At 45.2% G+C, this 20,331-nt stretch overlaps 1 protein-coding gene across 1 annotated transcript in view; it reads left to right on the top strand.

Moving 5' to 3' along the window:
• Positions 1-20,331, top strand: part of LIN28B (lin-28 homolog B) — a 95,064-nt gene that overhangs the window by 43,901 nt on the left and 30,832 nt on the right. Inside the window, exon 3 of the mRNA XM_073627005.1 lies at positions 7,924-8,108. Within this exon, the coding sequence (XP_073483106.1) occupies positions 7,924-8,108 (185 nt within the window). The remainder of the gene's footprint in view (positions 1-7,923; positions 8,109-20,331) is intronic.

The following is a 20,331-nucleotide window of genomic DNA, read 5'->3' on the forward strand; positions in this document are numbered from 1 at the left end:
CTCTTCTGGTTCTTCCTCCAGCGTTCTCGTCCAGCATCTCCTCCGCGGCGTCTTCTATCTTCTTCTCCTCGGGCCGCTCCGCACCCATGGCATGGGGGGAGGCTCCCGCTCTTCTCTTCATCTTCTTCTTCATCCTCTTCTCTTCTTCCTTCTTCTCTTCTTCATTTTCTTCTCCGGGCCGCTCCGCATCCATGCTGGCATGGAGGGATGCTCCCGCTGTGTGACGGCGTCTCCTCATCTGACGGTTCTTAAATAACGGGGGCGGGGCCACCCGGTGACCCCGCTCCCTCTGACGCACGGGACATGACGGGACTTCCCTGTGGCATTCCCCGTGAAGTCACAGGGAAGTCCCGTCAAGTCACCGTGCGTCAGAGGGGGCGGGGTCATCGGGTGGCTCCGCCCCCCGTTATTTAAGAACCGTCAGACGAGGAGACTCCGTCACACAGCGGGAGCCTCCCTCCATGCCAGCATGGGTGCAGAGCGGCCCGGAGAAGAAAATGAAGAAGAGAAGAAGGAAGAAGAGAAGAGGATGAAGAGAAGAGCAGGAACCTCCCCCCATGCCATGGGTGCGGAGCGGCCCGAGGAGAAGAAGATAGAAGACGCCGCGGAGGAGATGCTGGACGAGAACCCCCGGAGGAAGAACCAGAAGAGCCAGAAGAACCAGAAGAAGATGAAGGAAGATAGAAGAAAGAAGAGGCATTTAAATAAAGGAATTGTCAAAAACTGTCTCTTGTCATTTTTAACATTTTTGACAGTTTTTTTTTTAGTGAAATGGTAGGGGTAAGTACCCCCTTACCATTTCACATGGGGGGGGTGGGATCTGGGGGTCCCCTTGTTAAAGGGGGCTTCCAGATTCCGATAAGCCCCCCGCCCGCAGACCCCCACAACCACCGGCCAGGGTTGTGGGGATGAGGCCCTTGTCCTCATCAACATGGGGACAAGGTGTTTTGGGGGGCTACCCCAAAGCACCCTCCCAATGTTGAGGGCATGTGGCCTGGTACGGTTCAGGAGGGGGGGGCGCACTCTCGCCCCCCCTCTTTTCCTGCGGCCTGCCAGGTTGCGTGCTCGGATAAGGGTCTGGTATGGATTTTTGGGGGGACCCCACGCCGTTTTTTTTTTTTTTTTTGGCGCGGGGTTCCCCTTAATATCCATACCAGACCTGAAGGGCCTGGTATGGAATTTAGGGGGAACCCCACGTCTTTTTTTTTTTTTTAATTTTGGTTCGGGGTTTCCCTGTGTTGAATTCCCATGCCGTTTTTATCAATGAACTTCTATGTGTATTGTCGGCAATGCAATAGCCGCGGGTAGTTTTAAATGGAATTTTTCCTTCGAAATGTCATTTTGCTGTCAGACTGTTCTAAACAGGGGAAACATGCGCCCCTTTACAGGCATACTATAGACACCCCCCAGGTACAAAATTTAAAGGGATATTACACTTTTATTGTTTGACTTTAAGCATTATTAAAATCACTGCTCCTGAAAAAACGGCCGTTTTTAAAACTTTTTTTTGCATTGATCCATGTCCCCTGGGGCAGGACCCGGGTCCCCAAACACTTTTTATGACAATAACTTGCATATAAGCCTTTAAAATTAGCACTTTTGATTATTCATGTTCGTGTCACATAGACTTTAATGGTGTTTGTGTGTTCGAGCAAACTTTTTTCCTGTTCGCATGTTCTGGTGCGAACCGAACAGGGGGGTGTTCGGCTCATCCCTAGTGTGGACCAATATTGCATGGAACAGCATAGTAATTTTATTTGATAGAGTGCACTAAAAACAATGTCAGGCTCAGTGGCAGGGAAATGTGGGAGCACAGACATCCATGGCAATGTAGCCTAAGGAAAGTACTAGTCCAAAACATACTGCAGGTCTCCTGTGTCTGTAGTTCTGCAACTGGATGTAAATTGGCATGTAGGAATTAAATTATTCATTTTATCTGATTTTAAATATTATAAAATTAATAAATTTAAATAAATTATATAAAAAAAAAAAAAAAGTTATTTTTAAAGAGCAGGGTTTGTCCTTAAGGGTCAACTCCGAGATATTAGCAACCCTCCTTCTTTCTACCCCTCTACTAACCACTGGCATGAAAAAAAACTTTCCAAATGCCCATTTACAGCCTTAATCACATGACCGGTTTTCTCTCTTCTTTCTGTTTACTTTTATCACACTGCCTGTGTAATGTGAACACCTCCTATTGGTGTTGATGACACTTCCAGTGGCCGGGTCCTCTCTCTCATAGACCAGAGACGTCATAGGGGCGATGTCCAAGGGCATAAACAGGGAAATTGGGAAATTTCTAGTCCATAAGGCCAGTATATTAGCTTTGCTCATAGACAAAACTGTGACTTTGATTCATTACACTGTGGGATGGCTTAGGAAGAGGTCTTTGACATAAAGCCTGAGGAGTAAGGTCATTGATGCACAATGCAAAATTTAAATTACATTTCTTACATTAAATTTTTTTCCTGCAATTGGATTTCAAGTGTTCTTCATATAGTCAGGGTGTACAAATGTTTTAGTAGAGTAAGGTAATGTCATATTAAAATTTAACTAAACTAAAAAAAAAAAAAAAATGTATTTTATGAAATGAAATGTTAAATACAGCACCTTTTAAATGCAGCTAGTAAAAGTACCTAAATTTACCCTGTACTGCAGCACTCAGACTGGAAAAAGGAGGGGCAGTACAAGAAGCAAATCAGGTGTACTGAATGAATATGTGCTGAAAAGGAACATTGTGATAGAATAGGGGGCAGAGTGATCTGGTTATTGCAGCTGCTCCTTAACTGTCCAGTCTAAGTTTGAGAGAGGTGACCGATGCTTACTGCATCAAAAAAAATTAGGTCACCAGTCAAGACTTTGTACAAATCCTATGACAGCTGACACTCTCCTCATTTACTTATTGCAATGGTGTATTTGGCTATTTGCTTGGAATTCAGCTTTAACGTTTTGCTTAATGTGTGCAATGACAGCGCACTTAGCATGGTGTCATGGCCTTCACTAGCATTGGGCATCCAGGGCATGTGCTCCACATCTTTTTCAGGGTGCCTTGGGTCCTGAGGCCGTGACTGCCCAGCATATACTGTGTATGTATATGTGTTTTTTTGCTGCAATGCAGTAACTATGGTATTACCAGCAGCAGCTCAGAGCCCAGGAAGGCTACCCTTCTGTTCCTTCTTCTTCTTGTGGATGAACTTGACTGGCCTGCACAGAGTCCTGACCTCAACCTGATAACACCTTTTGGGATGAATTATGCAGCGTACACACGGTCGGACTTTTCGACCGGACTGGTCCGACGGACCGAGTCCGGCGGACAATCTGGTCGTGTGTGGGCTTCATCGGACCTTCAGCTGACTTTTCCAGTCGAAAATCTGATGGACTTTAGATTTGAAACATCAAATCTTTACGTCGTAACTCCGCCGGACCCAGAAATCCGCTGGTCTGTATGCTAGCCCGACGGACAAAAACCAACGCCAGGGCAGCTATTGGCTACTGGCTATCAACTTCCTTATTTTAGTCCGGTGTACGTCATCACGTACGAATCCGTCGGACTTTGGTGTGATCGTGTGTAGGCAAGTCCGTTCGTTAAAAAGTCAGTCGGACGTCCGTTGAAAGGCCGTCAGACCAGTCTGGTCGAAAAGTCTGCCCGTGTGTACGCAGCTTTACAGCAGAAACTGCGAGCCAGGCCTTTTCGTCCACATCACTGCCTGACCTCACAAATGCTCTTCTAGAAGAATGGTCAAACATTCCCATAGACACACTCCTAAACCTTGTGATCAGACTTCCCAAAAGAGTTGAAGCTATTATAGCTGCAAAGGGTGGGCCAACTCAATATTGAACCCTACGGACTAAGACTGGAATGCCATTAAAGTTCATGTGCGTGTAAAGGCAGGTGTCCCAATACTTTTGGTAATATAGTGTATATGTTGGTGCAAGCTTTTGAGGTTAGATTTTTTTTCTGAAGACATCCATGTCCCCTCACTGTATACACCGCCCCTTTCCTCTCCTGCCTCTCCCCCTGTCTGCAGTACACAGAAGCTGAAGGTGCATTCAGTATGCCTTTTTTTTCTTTCTTTTTTTACTTTTGTTTACTTTCTGCTGTCTGCGGGAATCTCTGCTAAAAGCAGAGATAAGTCACTGGTTGTTAGGATGCCGGCGTGTGCTGGCTCCTAACGACCAACTCAAAAATGAATGCAAAAACTGACTGTCGGTATACATCCATATATCCTCCATTCCATTTTTTAATGGAACAAAAATAGGGCTTTCATCCGTTTAAAAAAAAAAATGGATGTGGACGGATCTGTTTGCCCATAGGAATGTATTGCTGTCCGTTTATTCATCCATCACCAGATGGATGAAAAACGGACCTAAGGCACACTCGTGTGAAAGGAGCCCTAAAGGAACCCTTTGTTCTGGTGAATTTTATCACCAAAAGTAAGAGAATTTCCAAATTTTGAGTGGTCACCAGAACAGGATTAGAAGGAAACTCATGTTGACAATAAAATGCTGGCTGTATTTTGCATCAATACATTCCATTCAGATGTAGACGTGGTGCCCATTGAGTTCTGCATTATTATTATTATACAAGATTTATATTGCACCAATAGTTTGCGCAGCGCTTTACAGCATCAGGGAAGACAGTACAGTTACAATACAATTCAATACAGGAGGGATCAGAGGGCCCTGCTCATTAGAGCTTACAATGCTGTATGCTTATTTTCAGTCAGTGATTTGGGCCATAAGGCAATGGGAAATAATGCAGCTTGGCTTTGAGGTTGGTCGCTTCAAGCATCGTTTGCAGTCCCATAAACTTGTACGAGGAGAGTAGTAGTTCTGATGGAAACAAATGCTGTAAAAAATAGGCCCTTAGGACTTACATTTATATTACCCCCAAAGCGTGATCCGCAGGGGGATGATTTTTCAGAGGGCATTTGACAGGCAATATGTTACGTCCTCCCTGCCTGTTTTAACCCTGTAAATCCTGCGCACAGTTGCAGCATGCACCCCTACACCTGAATGGGTTGCATTCAGTGGCCATGCTTCTTACCAAATATGACAAAGGTATAATTCTTGCCGAGGTTGCAAATCAAATGTTGCAACTGCAGCATGTGAACAACCCCACCAGCCACTGTGTTTGGTAAAGGGTGGTGGTAAAGCCGCATTTCAAGTTTTAGGCCTAATGCACACTGGACATTTTTACAGCTGCTGTTTTTGGCATCAGACCTTTTTTTCTACAGTCAATAAATGCCCCATCATGTTATCTTACGTGTCCCTGCACACATAGGCTGTTATCAGCAGTTTTTGGCAGGGGCGTTTTTGGGCTGTAAAAAAAACCCAAAACGAGTGCGTTCTGAGAAGAGTTTTTCAGCTGTAAAAACACTCTAACGTCAAGCGCAGATAAACGCAGCTCACACGACGTTTCTTTTTACTTTTTTGATCCCATTGATTTAAAAAAAAAAAAGCTCAAAAATGCTATTGCAAAAACACTGAAAAACTCACTGCAAAACTACTGCTGTTTTTATAATGTTATTATAACGTCCAGTGTGCATGATGCTTTATAGGTTTCTTTTAAATATACACTTTTTTCTTTGTTGAATGTCTTGTTTCAGTGTTAAAATTTACATTGTTCTCTAAAGAAAAGTAGTGGCTGTATTCACAAAAAGTATTTGCAGCGCTTCACTTTACCACATTTTGTTATGTTACAGCCTTTATTCCAAAATGGATTAAATTCATTATTTTCCTCAAAATTCTACAAACAATACCCCATAATGACAACATCAAAGAAGTTTGTTTGAAAACTATGCAAGTTGTTTAAAAAAAATAAATAAATAAAAATCACATGTACATAAGTATTCACAGCCTTTGCTCAATACTTTGTTGAAGCACCTTTGACACCAATTACAGCCTCAAGTCTTTTTGAATATGGTGCTACAAGCTTGGCACACCTACTTTTGGGCAGTTTCTCTCATTCTTCTTTACATGACCTCTCAAGCTCCATCAGATTGGATGGGGAGCGTCGGTGCACAGCTATTTTCAGATCTCTTCAGAGATGTTCCATCGGTTCAAGTCTGGGCTCTGGCTGGGCCACTCAATGACATCACAGAGTTGTCCCATAGAAACTCCTTTGTTATCTTGGCTGTGTGCTTAGCGTCCCTGTCTTGTTGGAAGATGAACCTTCGGTCCAGTCTGAGGTCCAGAGCGCTCAGGAGCAGGTTTTCATCAAGGATGTCTCTGTACATTGCTGCATTCATCTTTCCCTTGATCCTGACTAGTCTCCCAGTTCCTGCCTCTGAAAAACATCCCCACAGCACAATGCTGCCACCACCATGCTTCACTGTAGGGATGGTATTAACCAGGTGATGAGCGATGCCTGGTTTCCTCCAGTCATGAAACTTGCCATTCAGGCCAAATAGTTCAATATTTGTTTCATTAGAGCAGAGAATTTTGTTTCTCATGGTCTGAGAGTTCTTCAGGTGCCTTTTGGCAAACTCCAGACGGGCTGTCATGTGTCTTTTATTGAGGAGTGGCTTCTGTCTGGCCACTCTACCATAAAGGCCTGATTGGCGGAGTGCTGCAGAGATAGTTGTTGTTCTGGAAGGTTCTCCTCTCTCCACAGAGAAACGCTGGACCTCTGTTAGAGTGATCATCAGGTTTCTGGTCACCTCCCTAAGTCCCTTTTCCCCAGATCGCTTAGTTTGGCCAGATGGCCCACTCTAGGAAGAGTCCCGGTGGTTCCAAACTTCTTCCATTTACAGATGATGGAGGCCACTGTGCTCATTGGGACCTTCAATTTTTCTGTACTTTTCCCCAGATCTGTGCCTCAAAACTAGCCTGTCTCAGAGGTGTACAGACAATTCCTTGGACTTCATGGTTTGATTTGTGCTCTGAAAAGCACCGTGGGACCTTATATAGACAGGTGTGTGCCTTTCCAAACCATGTCCAGTCAACTGACTTTACCACAGGTGGACTCCGATCAAGTTATGGAAACATCTCAAGGATGATCAGTGGAAACAGGATGCACCTGAGCTCAATTTTGAATGTCATGGCAAAGGCTGTGAATACTTGCGTACATAGGATTTTTTTCTTTTTAATACATTTGCAAAGATTTCCAACAAACTTCTTTGATGTTGTCATTTTGGGGTATTGTTTGTAGAATTTTGAGAGAAGTAATGAGTTTAATCAACTTTTGAATACGGCTGTAACATAACAAAATGTGGAAAAAGTGAAGCGCTATAAATACTTTCCAGATGCACTGTACGTCTTATCTGCTGCAGTACCCACTTTTTACTGATTCATTCAATTGCAACTTCCTGGCTAGGAATAAAACATATTTCTTTTCCATCTTATTCGTGTTTGTATTGCCTTTTTATTTTGAAACACTGCATATCAACAAGATAGGTGTAATTAATTATAGTAAGTGAAATATGTTTTTTAGGCTTGTGCAGTGGGTTGATTTGTAGATATATAGATAGATTTGTTAAATTTTTTTTTTTTTTTTTTGGTTTTGTTTTTATATGGAAAATATTTTCAATCTGTAATACACACAACTCTTCAATATCTGCTTAAATAGTTCCTGGATCTTGTAGTTAACAAAAAACAAACAAATATAGAAATCTTTATAATGTACAGTGTATATATAGACAAAACATTTATATACAAAACACTTTGGTTTTCGGGATTTTTAAGAGAGGATGTGGTGTGACAGACAAGGGACCAGTGATTGTTTAGTAATAGACTGTGATACAGTACATTAGGGATTGTCATATCTTAGATCTTTTTATCTTTTACCAAATGTTCCTGTTTTTGTATAGGGAATTCAAAATTCACTTGACTACAAAAATAAACATTTAGGTATGCATTTTTGTAGTTGAATGGTAACTTCTACTTTGGCAATACCTGTATCTGTTTTTTTTTTTCTTCCAGAGTAAACTATATATGGAAGGTTTTAGAAGCCTGAAAGAAGGAGAACCAGTAGAGTTCACATTTAAGAGATCTTCCAAAGGCTTTGAATCATTACGGGTAACAGGCCCAGGAGGGAATCCCTGCATAGGAAGTGAAAGAAGACCCAAGGGAAAGATAGTTCAAAAAAGAAAGCCAAAAGGAGATAGGTAAGTTCACTGATCCTTTTTCTTGATCCCATCCAATAGTGCTTGTAAATAGAGGGTGTTGCAAGTAGGGCTGCTTATTTTTTCGATTAATTGGATAATCACCTTTCGCCCCGGTTCACACAGGGGCGGCACGACTTGCAGGTCGCCTCAGCGAGGCGACGTGCAAACGACTTCTGTATAGAAGTCTATGCAAGTCGCCCCAAGTCGCCCCCGAAGTAGTACAGGAACCTTTTTTTAAGTCGGAGCGACTTGCGTTGCTCCTATTAGAACGGTTCCATTGTACAGAACGGGAGGCGACTTGTCAGGCGGATAGGTCGCCTGACAAGTCGCCCCTGTGTGAACCGGCTCTAAAAGTGTGGTGTATAAAAATGTAAAGTATAAGAAAGGGCAATTTATTCTTAAATATCTCTATGCAGTGGTAAATATAAATAACCAACTATATGGCTAGGGAGCAAAAACTCTAATCCACTCTGAGAAGAACAGACAGAAGAGATATACTGTTAGAGGTTAAATCTGGTAAATATCATCGGACTCAGATCAAATTTTTTAAAGGGGAAAAAAAAAATGACTGTTTTGTCGATTTTCAGACAGAACTGTAATATATTATATGCTGTCCATACAAAAACAATGTCTTCCTTTAATGGCTATGATCATTTTAAAGAAGTTTTCGGGATCACAGGAGTGCACTTAGTTTTTTTTGCACTCCTGTAACCTGAGTGGACTGAAGTCCGCTCTCTGCTGACGTCACCAATATCAGTCCAGGCACCGCATCATCACGACAAAGTCTGGATACACAGGTGACTGGACCGACGCCCATCTCAGGCTCTCAGCGAGCCGCTCAGAGCCTGAGTCAGCTGCTCCCCGCCCCTCCACAGCTCAGCGCTCCAATGAGCGAGAAGGGAGAAGAGCAGGGAGCCGTGACTGACAGTCTACAGCTTTCTGCTCACGGAGGTCTGAAAACCGAGTAATCAGTAGTGTTTGAACGCTTGGTTCTCAGTGTGGAGGCGCCGGGGGACTGATGTTGCATCCACTTTAGAGTGCCCCTATAGCAAGCTGCAAAGTATAGTACAGAGTGTCCCATAGCAAGGTAAAAAAAAACTTTAGAACTATTCACTTCCTTCCCAGGACTACATGTCCCATGAGGCATTGCTCCTCACACATTCACATTCACAAGTTCTCAGGCACTTATTGACATGCATGGGTGGTGTACTGAGCTGTATGTGTCCTGCACTGTGTTTTCTGATATTTAACCACTTCAATACCAGGCACTTAGACACTTTCCTGCCCAAGCCAATTTTCAGCTTTCAGTGCTGTCGCAATTTGAATGACAATTGCGCTTTCATGCTACACTGTATGCAAACAAATTTTTAATCATTTTGTTCCCACAAATAGAGCTTTCTTTTGGTGGTATTTGATCACCTCTGGGATTTTTATTTTTTGCGCAACAAATAAAAAAAGACCGAAAATTTTGAAAAAAAACAAGTTTTTCTTTGTTTCTGTTAAAAATTTTTGTAAATAAGTACGTTTTCTCCTTCAATGAAGGGCACTGATATGGCGGCACTGACAGGCACTGATAAGGCGGCACTGATGGGCACCAATGAGGTGGCACTGATGGGCACTGATGGGTGGCACTGGTATGCAGCACTGATGAGCACTCATAGGCGGCACTGATGAGCACTCATAGGCGGCACTGATGGGCACTCATAGGCGGCACTGTTTGGCACTCGTAGGCGGCACTGTTGGGCACTCGTAGGCGGCACTGTTGGGCACTTGTAGGCGGCACTGATGGGCACTTGTAGGCGGCACTGATGGGCACTTGTAGGCGGCACTGATGGGCACTTGTAGGCGGCACTGATGGGCACTTGTAGGCGGCACTGATGGGCACTTGTAGGCGGCACTGATGGGCACTTATGGGTGGCACTGATGGGTACTTATGGGTGTCACTGATAGGTGGCATGGGTGGGCACTGATAGGTGGGTACTGATGGGCATGGATGGGCACTGACAGGTCGCACTGATGGGTTGCACTGATGTCACTGATGGGTGGCACTGATGATACTGATGGGTGGCATTGCTGGGCATCACTGATGTCTGTTACTACATACTGGTGCCAATCAGTGCCCATTTGTGGGCACTGATTGGCACAGATTGGGCATTAATTTGAACATGTGGATGACCATGGGGTACATACCTGGCCATCCACATGTTGCCCCCTTCCCTGGTGGTCCTCGTGGCGTCCCTGGTGGTCCAGTGTGGTCATCTGAGGGGGGCTGCGCTGATAAACAATCAGCACAGACCCCCCCTGTCAGGAGAGCCGCCGATCGGCTCTCCTCTACTCGCGTCTGTCAGACGCAAGTGAGAAAAAGCCGATCAACGGCTCTTCCTATTTACATCGTGATCAGCCGTGATTGGACACGGCTGATCACGTGGTAAAGAGCCTCCGCCGGAGGCTCTTTACCAAGATCGGTGGAGTGGTGTGTCAGACTGACACACCGCTCCACCAATCGCCGCAGTGCACGCCCACACGGGTGCGCGGTGGCTATTATCCTGAAGGACGTTATATGACGCTCAGTCAGGATAGCTGAACCACCGCCCGGCCGTCATTTTGCTATAGGCCGGGCGGGAAGTGGTTAAACAAATAATGCATTCTGTATGCAGCCCAACTAATCGTCTGGCCAATTAATCGATTCGTTTTTGATTAATCGATTAGTTGTTTCGGCCCTAGTAAGCTCTTTATTAATCCCTTTTCTATGTCAAAATGCTAACAAAAACTAGATAGCTGTGAAAACAATTAAAAATAAAATATATACTTTACTAGAATTATCATTTTGATGGCAGCACAGTAAATAGAAAAAATCCAGCCAATCAGAAAAGGAGAGCAGATATGTGAGTAGCCGCTCTCTCTTGCTCTCTCCCTCCTCATTGGCTCAGAGACAGCAGTAGAAGCCATTGGCTCCCACTGCTGCCAATCACAGCCAGTGGGGTTGGAGCAGGGAAGGGGCTAAGCCATGGAGACACAGAGCTGGCTTGGGAGCGAGCCCACACAAGTGCTCCCCTAGCAAGCTGCTTGCTATGGTGGGCACCTGGGGGGGGCAGGAGCACTGGCGGGGGACTCCGGAAGAGGAGGAATGGGGCTCCTCTATGCAAAACATTTGCACAGGGCATGCAAGTATGACGTGTTTGTAATTTAAAAAAAAAATGTATCCTTTTACAGTCACTTTAGCCACTTGCCGCCCGCCATATAGCAGAATGACATCGGCAAAGTGCTTGTGATATCCTGATTGGACGTCCTATGACGAGCCCAGGATAACACAGCCGGCGCACGCCCGCGGCGATCAGAGGTGTGTCAGTCTGGCAAACCGCAACTCCGATCGTGGTATGAAGCCTCTGACAGAGGCTTCTTACCACGTGATCAGCGGTGACCAATCACAGCTGATCATCGTGTGAACCAGGAAGTTCCGGTAAATGGCTTTTCTTGGTTCACACTGACAGGGAGAGCCGATCGGCGTCTCTCCCTGTCAGAGGGGGGGTCTGTGCTGATAATCAGCACATTGATTATCAGCACCGCCACCATCAAAAGGTGCCCATCAGCTGCCAATCAGTGCCTAACACCCGCCAGCCTGTTGACATAATAAATGCCTGTCAGTGCCCATAACTGTGCCAATCAGTGCCCATCGAAGTTCCAATCAGTGCCCCATCAGTAATGCCTGTCAGTGCCCCATCGAAGTGCCAATCAGTTCCACTCAGTAATGCCTGTCAGTAGCTCCTCATGAGAGCTGCCTATCCAGTGCTCATCAGTGCCGCCTATCAGTGCCCATCAGTTTTTTGTTTTTTTTAATTGTCGGCTTTTTTCCATTTATAGTGCAAAAATTTAAAACCCCAGAGGTGATCAAATATCACCAAAAGAAAACTCTATTTGCAGGAAGAAAATGATAAAAATTTAGTTTGGGTACAGTGTTGCATGACTGCGCAATTGTCATTCAAAGTGCGACAGCACTGAAAGCTAAAAATTGTCCTGGGCAGGGGGGGGGGGGAGGGAAGTGCCTGGTATGGAAGTGGTTAAACCCCCAGCCAGGACTTTTTTTTTTCTCTCTCCGTGTACTATTGGGGGTATTTACTTTTTTGCTTTTTGTTCCAGAGAGAGTGGTGGATCTCTCCAGTAGTGGCACAGACTGCAATAAAAAATAAAAATAAATCTTCCTCACTCTGTCCAAAACTAAAGAAGGTTTTGCCTGGACATACACTTTTGTTCTTTTTACCATCTTGTATCCCTTTGTGGGTGACTTGGGTACCTCTAAACTAAATTGCTTACTTTTAAAGCTAAAATGTGTTTATTTTTTGCTATGCTGGATTTAACTTATATGCAGATTGAGGGGCCAATCACACCAGATGCAGTTGGATGCATTTTTTTCCTGCATTCCAACTGCATAAACCGTCCTAAATTGAGGATATCCTCACACCATTACAGTGCGGTGCAATGAAAAAAAAATACAGCAAGCTTTTTTTTTCTTCAGCACAAATACATAAAAATGCATGCAAATGCATCACAGTGCACACAAAAACCCAAAGAAAGAAAGGAGGAGGTGATATCAAAAGACAAACGTGAATGGAAAAATGCATATCATATAATGCATGTAAATTTACATGCATATCATATAATGCATGTAAATTGCATAGATAGCGCAGCGTAGTAATTTTCTATCTCCTAACATTAGTTCCAACAAATACTTTTAAAGTGCCTACTTTACAATGATGAGAAAAATAATAATAATAATATGAAATAAAAAACTATGATAAACTAACAAAAATTATGTTATGGGTCCCCCATCTCTCGGAAATTATTGTATATGTATATAGGTGGTGTGCTGTTCATGCTTAAAGGCAATTTTTTGAATAGTCGATAAATTTTAATGCAATTGTCTTGCATGTTTTTGTAATAAGTTTTATTTTTTAATATATACCTGTGTTATGCCTATAAAGTCCATCATCCACAAACCTATTTTTTAACAATTCAGTTTATCGGGACGTGGCATTATATACATAAATTCCGTATCCACAGCACCACTCTGTGGTGATACGATTTTCAATTAATTGGTGTAGCCACCATGATTCCCTCAACTGCTGATGAAGTTGGAACCTCTCCAATGATGTTTGGGGGCCTCAATACCCCAGAACTGCATTCCTTCAGGTTTTTTTTATGTTTATCCCTAAAATTAATTGATAGGTGATGCTTATCATGTCCTTTGTGTATATTTCTCACATGCTCTTGCATTCTTACTTTTATCGCCTTTTTTGTCCTACCTACATATAATAGGTTGCATGGGCACTTGATGGCACAGACGACCCCTATAGTGTCACATGAAATAAAATCCCTGATCTCATGTGAACCATTAGTACGAGGATTTACAAAGAATTTCAGTTTTCTAACATTTCTTGGGACCCTTACACAACTATAACATCTCCCACATCCGTGAAACCCCTTGAGGTCCCAAAAAATCACAGGCTTGGCTGGAGGAGGTTCAATTACATTGTGCACCAATCGATCCCTCAAATTCGGGGCTCGTTTGTAGACAATTTTTGGTTTATCCGATAAACTGTCCTTAAGGTGTATATCCTGCTTTAGGATCTCCCAATACCTTTTAATAATTTTCTCCACTTCCTTATATTGTAAATTATGATCGAGAACTATACAGGTACCCATATCACTGCTTGATTCCGTGCTTTATACTTTATCTTTTTATCAGATCCTCCCTATCCAAGCCCCCAATCTTTCATCTTTCTACTTCCAAAAAATCGTCCCTATACCCATTGTCCCTAAACAGTCCACTCAATTTCTCTGTTTGTATTTCATAATCAGCATTGTTTGTGCAATTCTTTTTAATCCGCATAAATTGCCCTCTAGGAATATTATTATTCCAGGGTCTACAGTGGCAACTGGTAGTGGGAATATATGAGTTACGATCTGTTTCCTTGAAATATGTCTTTGTTTCTATTCCTCGAGGGGTATTGGAGATCTCCAAATCCAAGAAGTGTACATTTTCACTGCTAAAATCCCATGTCAGACTAATGTTCTGGTCATTGTCATTCATGGAGTGCAGCAATGTTTCCATATCTTCAGCATTCCCCCTCCAAATGAGCAGTAAATCATCAATGAAACGTCTGTATAGCATCACCCTTGGGTCCATGCTGTACAGAATACCCTCCTCTCCCATTTGGCCATGTACAAATTAGCCACACTGGGCGCAAATTTAGTGCCCATAGTGACACCTTTAATTTGCAAATAAAAATTATTGGCATACCAAAATAATTATGTTTTAGACAAAATTCCAAATTATTTTAAATAAACTTACGTTGATTACGTGTCATATTAGAATTATTTTTTAATGCCCACTTAACTGCCCTTATAGCATCCTGGTGATCAATATTAGTATACAGTGAGGCCACATCACCTGTGACCATCGCCATATCCACACCAACCTTGCATGTAAATTGTATCAAGTACATGCAAATCTATAGAAAATAAACATGCAGTAGACACTAGTTTCTGGTATGAATGGGCCCCTAAACTCATCCATTTAATCTGCAATAAAATGGAGTAGATAACAAAAGTAACACCATTATTACTTTTGTATCTCCCAATCTGTGTGTCTCTGTTTATAAACCCTGTCAGACAGTTTTCTTTTTTAAAGTGATACTAAACACAGTTTACTTTACATTGTTCCTTCCATTTCTGTATGAGGATGATGGCACTGTAACATTTTTTAGTACCTTTTTCCTAGTTGATATACAACTGTCACATGAACCAGCTCTTTTCCAGTCCCCTCCCTATTGTGTTTAGCTGGTTAGTGGGCATGGAGGAGGATGGAGGGAGTGGGCTGTCATTTACCACTGTGCCTAAACCCACATGTGTGACTCTATAGTCACATGGGCTGCTCAGATCTGATGGGAAAGACATGCTCAGCATAGAAACTCACTAAACACTGAGCATGAGCTGCCAACACTGCTCTGCAAAGTCCCTAGCTGAACTGGGGACATGAACAGATGGGGGAGATAGAGAGCAGCAGGATCAACCAGGTTTTTTGCAGAATACAGAAAACAAAATCTCATAGTGACTGAGTGAGTATGAAGAGCATGTAATACCCCATTTATTGATAGTGAGTGATGTGGGTTTAGTGACACTTTAATAGCAGCTCCTTCTACAGCTGCTGTATTTACACATCAACTCCTAGCTATCATTTTGACATTCAGGAAATGCCGGCAAGTGTGATGGAGAAGCAGCAGTAGGGTAGTAAAAGGTCAGGGCATTCTGCATAGTCCCTGTGTATGGGAGTGTGTAGCATGCCCAGCATCTTCAACAGGGGACATGTGCTTTTCCATGACTGCCCTTTGTAAGTTATTCATGGATAAGGGGGTTTACTGCAGCAGTAAAAATCTACATTTTAAAGCTGCAATCTGTGATTCATCCATTTTTGTAAAGCACTTGGTGAATTCAGTTGGTAAATAAAATTGGGCGCCAGAGATTTTTTTACCAGCCGCCCAGAAGTCTAGGCAATATTCATAGTATAGTTGTTTCTTTTTAATAACATTGAATGTTTGTCTATCCCCGCAATTTTTTTTTTTCCTAAATTGTACTAAAACAAGTGCCATACGGAGGCTTTTTTCTAAACCTCTCCCACTGTCAAAAACAGTTGCTATTTTACACACATCCTAGAGTATATATATATTCTATTTTTTTTCTTTTGATCTGTAGAAACAAAATCATGAAGTGATTAAAATAATCAGGCATTCAACCCTTTTTTTTTCTGAATTGGACATATTCTTTGCTGAATCCTGGTTCAGTTTCTCTCCAGGACTGTATAATGTAATGGTTGCCTGGCAACTTGAAAATGCGGGTCTTCCATGATCTGCAGTGTCAGGTAGAGCTTTAGAGACCTTGGTGCTTGTGTTGCTAGGTAACGTGAGGTAATCGCAAGGCCCTTAAATAAATATGGATCCTATTGAAAATAGGATATTGCATGCAGGAATTTATCATTTCTACCAGCTGCAGCCATTGGTTTTTTTGAGTTAAATGAGTATTTGTTTTTAAGATAGAATCTTCTCTATGAAAATCCATTTTATGGATATTTTAAAATTTTATTCAATAATATGTGGTGTAGCAAAGCCTTTTTGCACAAGTGATTTTACACCTAAGCCTTCTCAATAGAAAATGTTTTATTTTTATATAACTATGACCGAAGAGGGTAAACCCACCTTAAAGCCCATTAATCGCCTTCTGTGCAGTCGCTGATTAAGTTGGAACTGAACTGGTGTTTGTTTTTGGTTTTTTGGTTTTTCTTTTTTAACAAAAAAAAAACAGACAAAAAGCTCTAAGCAGTGCTAGCCCAGAAGCACTGACCATAAAACAGATGTTTGGTAGGGGTAAGAACAGCTTCAGGGTGCCCAGCTGTCTAAAAAGTTAGAACAATTTAAAATATATATATATATGCAGAAATGTTGAGCATTGAATACCTTTGTATTAAGAAATTATTTAAGGACTTTAAGTCGTTTTTGTGTTTTGTAGTTTTTCTTTTTTTAAACTAGCAGGTAGGGATTTAAAGGAGAAGTATGACCAAAGCTATTTTGGCTATACATCCCCTGTGGGTCACAGGAATGCATTTAGTTCTGCACTCCTGTGACCCAGATTCAGCTAATAGTGGGCTAAAGCATGCTGTCAGCTGACCTCCCAGAGCAGGTCCAGGCTCTGCAAGGATCCCATGTCAGGATCTGATCAGCAGCTGACTTAGCCTCTCAGAGCATCGCTAAGAGCCTGAGCCAGCTGCTCCCACCCTGTCCACTGTCTGCCACTCCAATGAGCTTTGGAGGGTCAAAGCAGACAGCCAGTGACTGACAGTCACCGCTCTCTGCTCACTGAAGACCGAGAACGGTTCTCGTTCTTAGAGGCGGATGTCTTTTTACAGGGACTGCCTAGTAGTCTGTTGTAAAGGTCTCAGAGCTTGAGTACATGAGTATTGTTTTCCTGGATTTAAAACAAGTCAGATGATGCCTATTCCAATCGTATGCATGTGCTGGAGCAGTGTTGCATTCAAATGCAAATGCCAGGGTACACAAATCCTTACAGTGCTCTGTAGCACAAGCTGTAATTTGCACATAGAACTTAATGACTCATTCCACTGACCCATGCTTTATAAGCCTTGTGAAGTTTCAGTCAGACAAAGTCAGCTACCAAGCAGACAACTGCTGCAGCATCCTATCAGATGACATTGTTTGAAAAGAAAAGTTTGCATATGTAGTAAATATGTTAAACATTTATGTATTTATTACAGGTACTTCTATAGCACCATCAATTCACACAGTGCTTTTACATATACATAGTTGCCAACATTGCAAAAAAAATATGTGGGACACTTTTTTGGCTGTAGGCGGAGCCGTATGTTAATTAGGGGGCGGGGCATGCATTTGTAGGCATGACATAGCAATAAAAAACAAAACTTTGCTGCGGAGAGGGATGGGCGTGGTCTATGCGAATAGTGGGCGTGGCTTAATTGGGCGTGGCTCAAAGGGGGTGTGGTTAGAGTCTGAGATGAATGAGGGATGGAGAGGGAAAGGGGGAGAGAGGAATGAAGGGACAGCAGCCCCAGATCCTACACAACAATGGAAATATGTGTATTTTAGAAAGTTTAACAATCAGCAGATAAAGATACTCCAAACACCTGGTGTTAGCGCTTCAATCATCCCGGCACCATGATTGTTATGGTGTCAGGATGATTGAAGCGCATTATTTCTATTATTACATTGTAATATAAAATTAAATCATTCAACTCACCATAATGCTGAATCAGTGGGATCCCTGAGCGTGTCACTAGCCATGTCGCCTGCCACCAGCAGAGTCCGTCCTTGCATCAGGTGCCCCCAGCAGAGTCCGTCCTTGCATCAGGTGCCCCCAGCAGAGTCCGTCCTTGCATCAGGTGCCCCCAGCAGAGTCCGTCCTTGCATCAGGTGCCCCCAGCAGAGTCCGTCCTTGCATCAGGTGCCCCCAGCAGAGTCCGTCCTTGCATCAGGTGCCCCCAGCAGAGTCCGTCCTTGCATCAGGTGCCCCCAGCAGAGTCCGTCCTTGCATCAGGTGCCCCCAGCAGAGTCCGTCCTTGCATCAGGTGCCCCCAGCAGAGTCCGTCCTTGCATCAGGTGCCCCCAGCAGAGTCTGTCCTTGCATCAGGTGCCCCCAGCAGAGTCCGTCCTTGCATCAGGTGCCCCCAGCAGAGTCCGTCCTTGCATCAGGTGCCCCCAGCAGAGTCCGTCCTTGCATCAGGTGCCCCCAGCAGAGTCCGTCCTTGCATCAGGTGCCCCCAGCAGAGTCCGTCCTTGCATCAGGTGCCCCCAGCAGAGTCCGTCCTTGCATCAGGTGCCCCCAGCAGAGTCTGTCCTTGCATCAGGTGCCCCCAGCAGAGTCCGTCCTTGCATCAGGTGCCCCCAGCAGAGTCCGTCCTTGCATCAGGTGCCCCCAGCAGAGTCCGTCCTTGCATCAGGTGCCCCCAGCAGAGTCCGTCCTTGCATCAGGTGCCCCCAGCAGAGTCCGTCCTTGCATCAGGTGCCCCCAGCAGAGTCCGTCCTTGCATCAGGTGCCCCCAGCAGAGTCCGTCCTTGCATCAGGTGCCCCCAGCAGAGTCCGTCCTTGCATCAGGTGCCCCCAGCAGAGTCCGTCCTTGCATCAGGTGCCCCCAGCAGAGTCCGTCCTTGCATCAGGTGCCCCCAGCAGAGTCCGTCCTTGCATCAGGTGCCCCCAGCAGAGTCCGTCCTTGCATCAGGTGCCCCCAGCAGAGTCCGTCCTTGCATCAGGTGCCCCCAGCAGAGTCCGTCCTTGCATCAGGTGCCCCCAGCAGAGTCCGTCCTTGCATCAGGTGCCCCCAGCAGAGTCCGTCCTTGCATCAGGTGCCCCCAGCAGAGTCCGTCCTTGCATCAGGTGCCCCCAGCAGAGTCCGTCCTTGCATCAGGTGCCCCCAGCAGAGTCCGTCCTTGCATCAGGTGCCCCCAGCAGAGTCCGTCCTTGCATCAGGTGCCCCCAGCAGAGTCCGTCCTTGCATCAGGTGCCCCCAGCAGAGTCCGTCCTTGCATCAGGTGCCCCCAGCAGAGTCCGTCCTTGCATCAGGTGCCCCCAGCAGAGTCCGTCCTTGCATCAGGTGCCCCCAGCAGAGTCCGTCCTTGCATCAGGTGCCCCCAGCAGAGTCCGTCCTTGCATCAGGTGCCCCCAGCAGAGTCCGTCCTTGCATCAGGTGCCCCCAGCAGAGTCCGTCCTTGCATCAGGTGCCCCCAGCAGAGTCCGTCCTTGCATCAGGTGCCCCCAGCAGAGTCCGTCCTTGCATCAGGTGCCCCCAGCAGAGTCCGTCCTTGCATCAGGTGCCCCCAGCAGAGTCCGTCCTTGCATCAGGTGCCCCCAGCAGAGTCCGTCCTTGCATCAGGTGCCCCCAGCAGAGTCCGTCCTTGCATCAGGTGCCCCCAGCAGAGTCCGTCCTTGCATCAGGTGCCCCCAGCAGAGTCCGTCCTTGCATCAGGTGCCCCCAGCAGAGTCCGTCCTTGCATCAGGTGCCCCCAGCAGAGTCCGTCCTTGCATCAGGTGCCCCCAGCAGAGTCCGTCCTTGCATCAGGTGCCCCCAGCAGAGTCCGTCCTTGCATCAGGTGCCCCCAGCAGAGTCCGTCCTTGCATCAGGTGCCCCCAGCAGAGTCCGTCCTTGCATCAGGTGCCCCCAGCAGAGTCCGTCCTTGCATCAGGTGCCCCCAGCAGAGTCCGTCCTTGCATCAGGTGCCCCCAGCAGAGTCCGTCCTTGCATCAGGTGCCCCCAGCAGAGTCCGTCCTTGCATCAGGTGCCCCCAGCAGAGTCCGTCCTTGCATCAGGTGCCCCCAGCAGAGTCCGTCCTTGCATCAGGTGCCCCCAGCAGAGTCCGTCCTTGCATCAGGTGCCCCCAGCAGAGTCCGTCCTTGCATCAGGTGCCCCCAGCAGAGTCCGTCCTTGCATCAGGTGCCCCCAGCAGAGTCCGTCCTTGCATCAGGTGCCCCCAGCAGAGTCCGTCCTTGCATCAGGTGCCCCCAGCAGAGTCCGTCCTTGCATCAGGTGCCCCCAGCAGAGTCCGTCCTTGCATCAGGTGCCCCCAGCAGAGTCCGTCCTTGCATCAGGTGCCCCCAGCAGAGTCCGTCCTTGCATCAGGTGCCCCCAGCAGAGTCCGTCCTTGCA

The sequence above is a fragment of the Aquarana catesbeiana genome, linkage group LG04 (assembly GCF_042186555.1).
Source record: "Aquarana catesbeiana isolate 2022-GZ linkage group LG04, ASM4218655v1, whole genome shotgun sequence".
In the NCBI taxonomy this organism is placed as follows: Eukaryota; Metazoa; Chordata; class Amphibia; order Anura; family Ranidae; genus Aquarana; species Aquarana catesbeiana.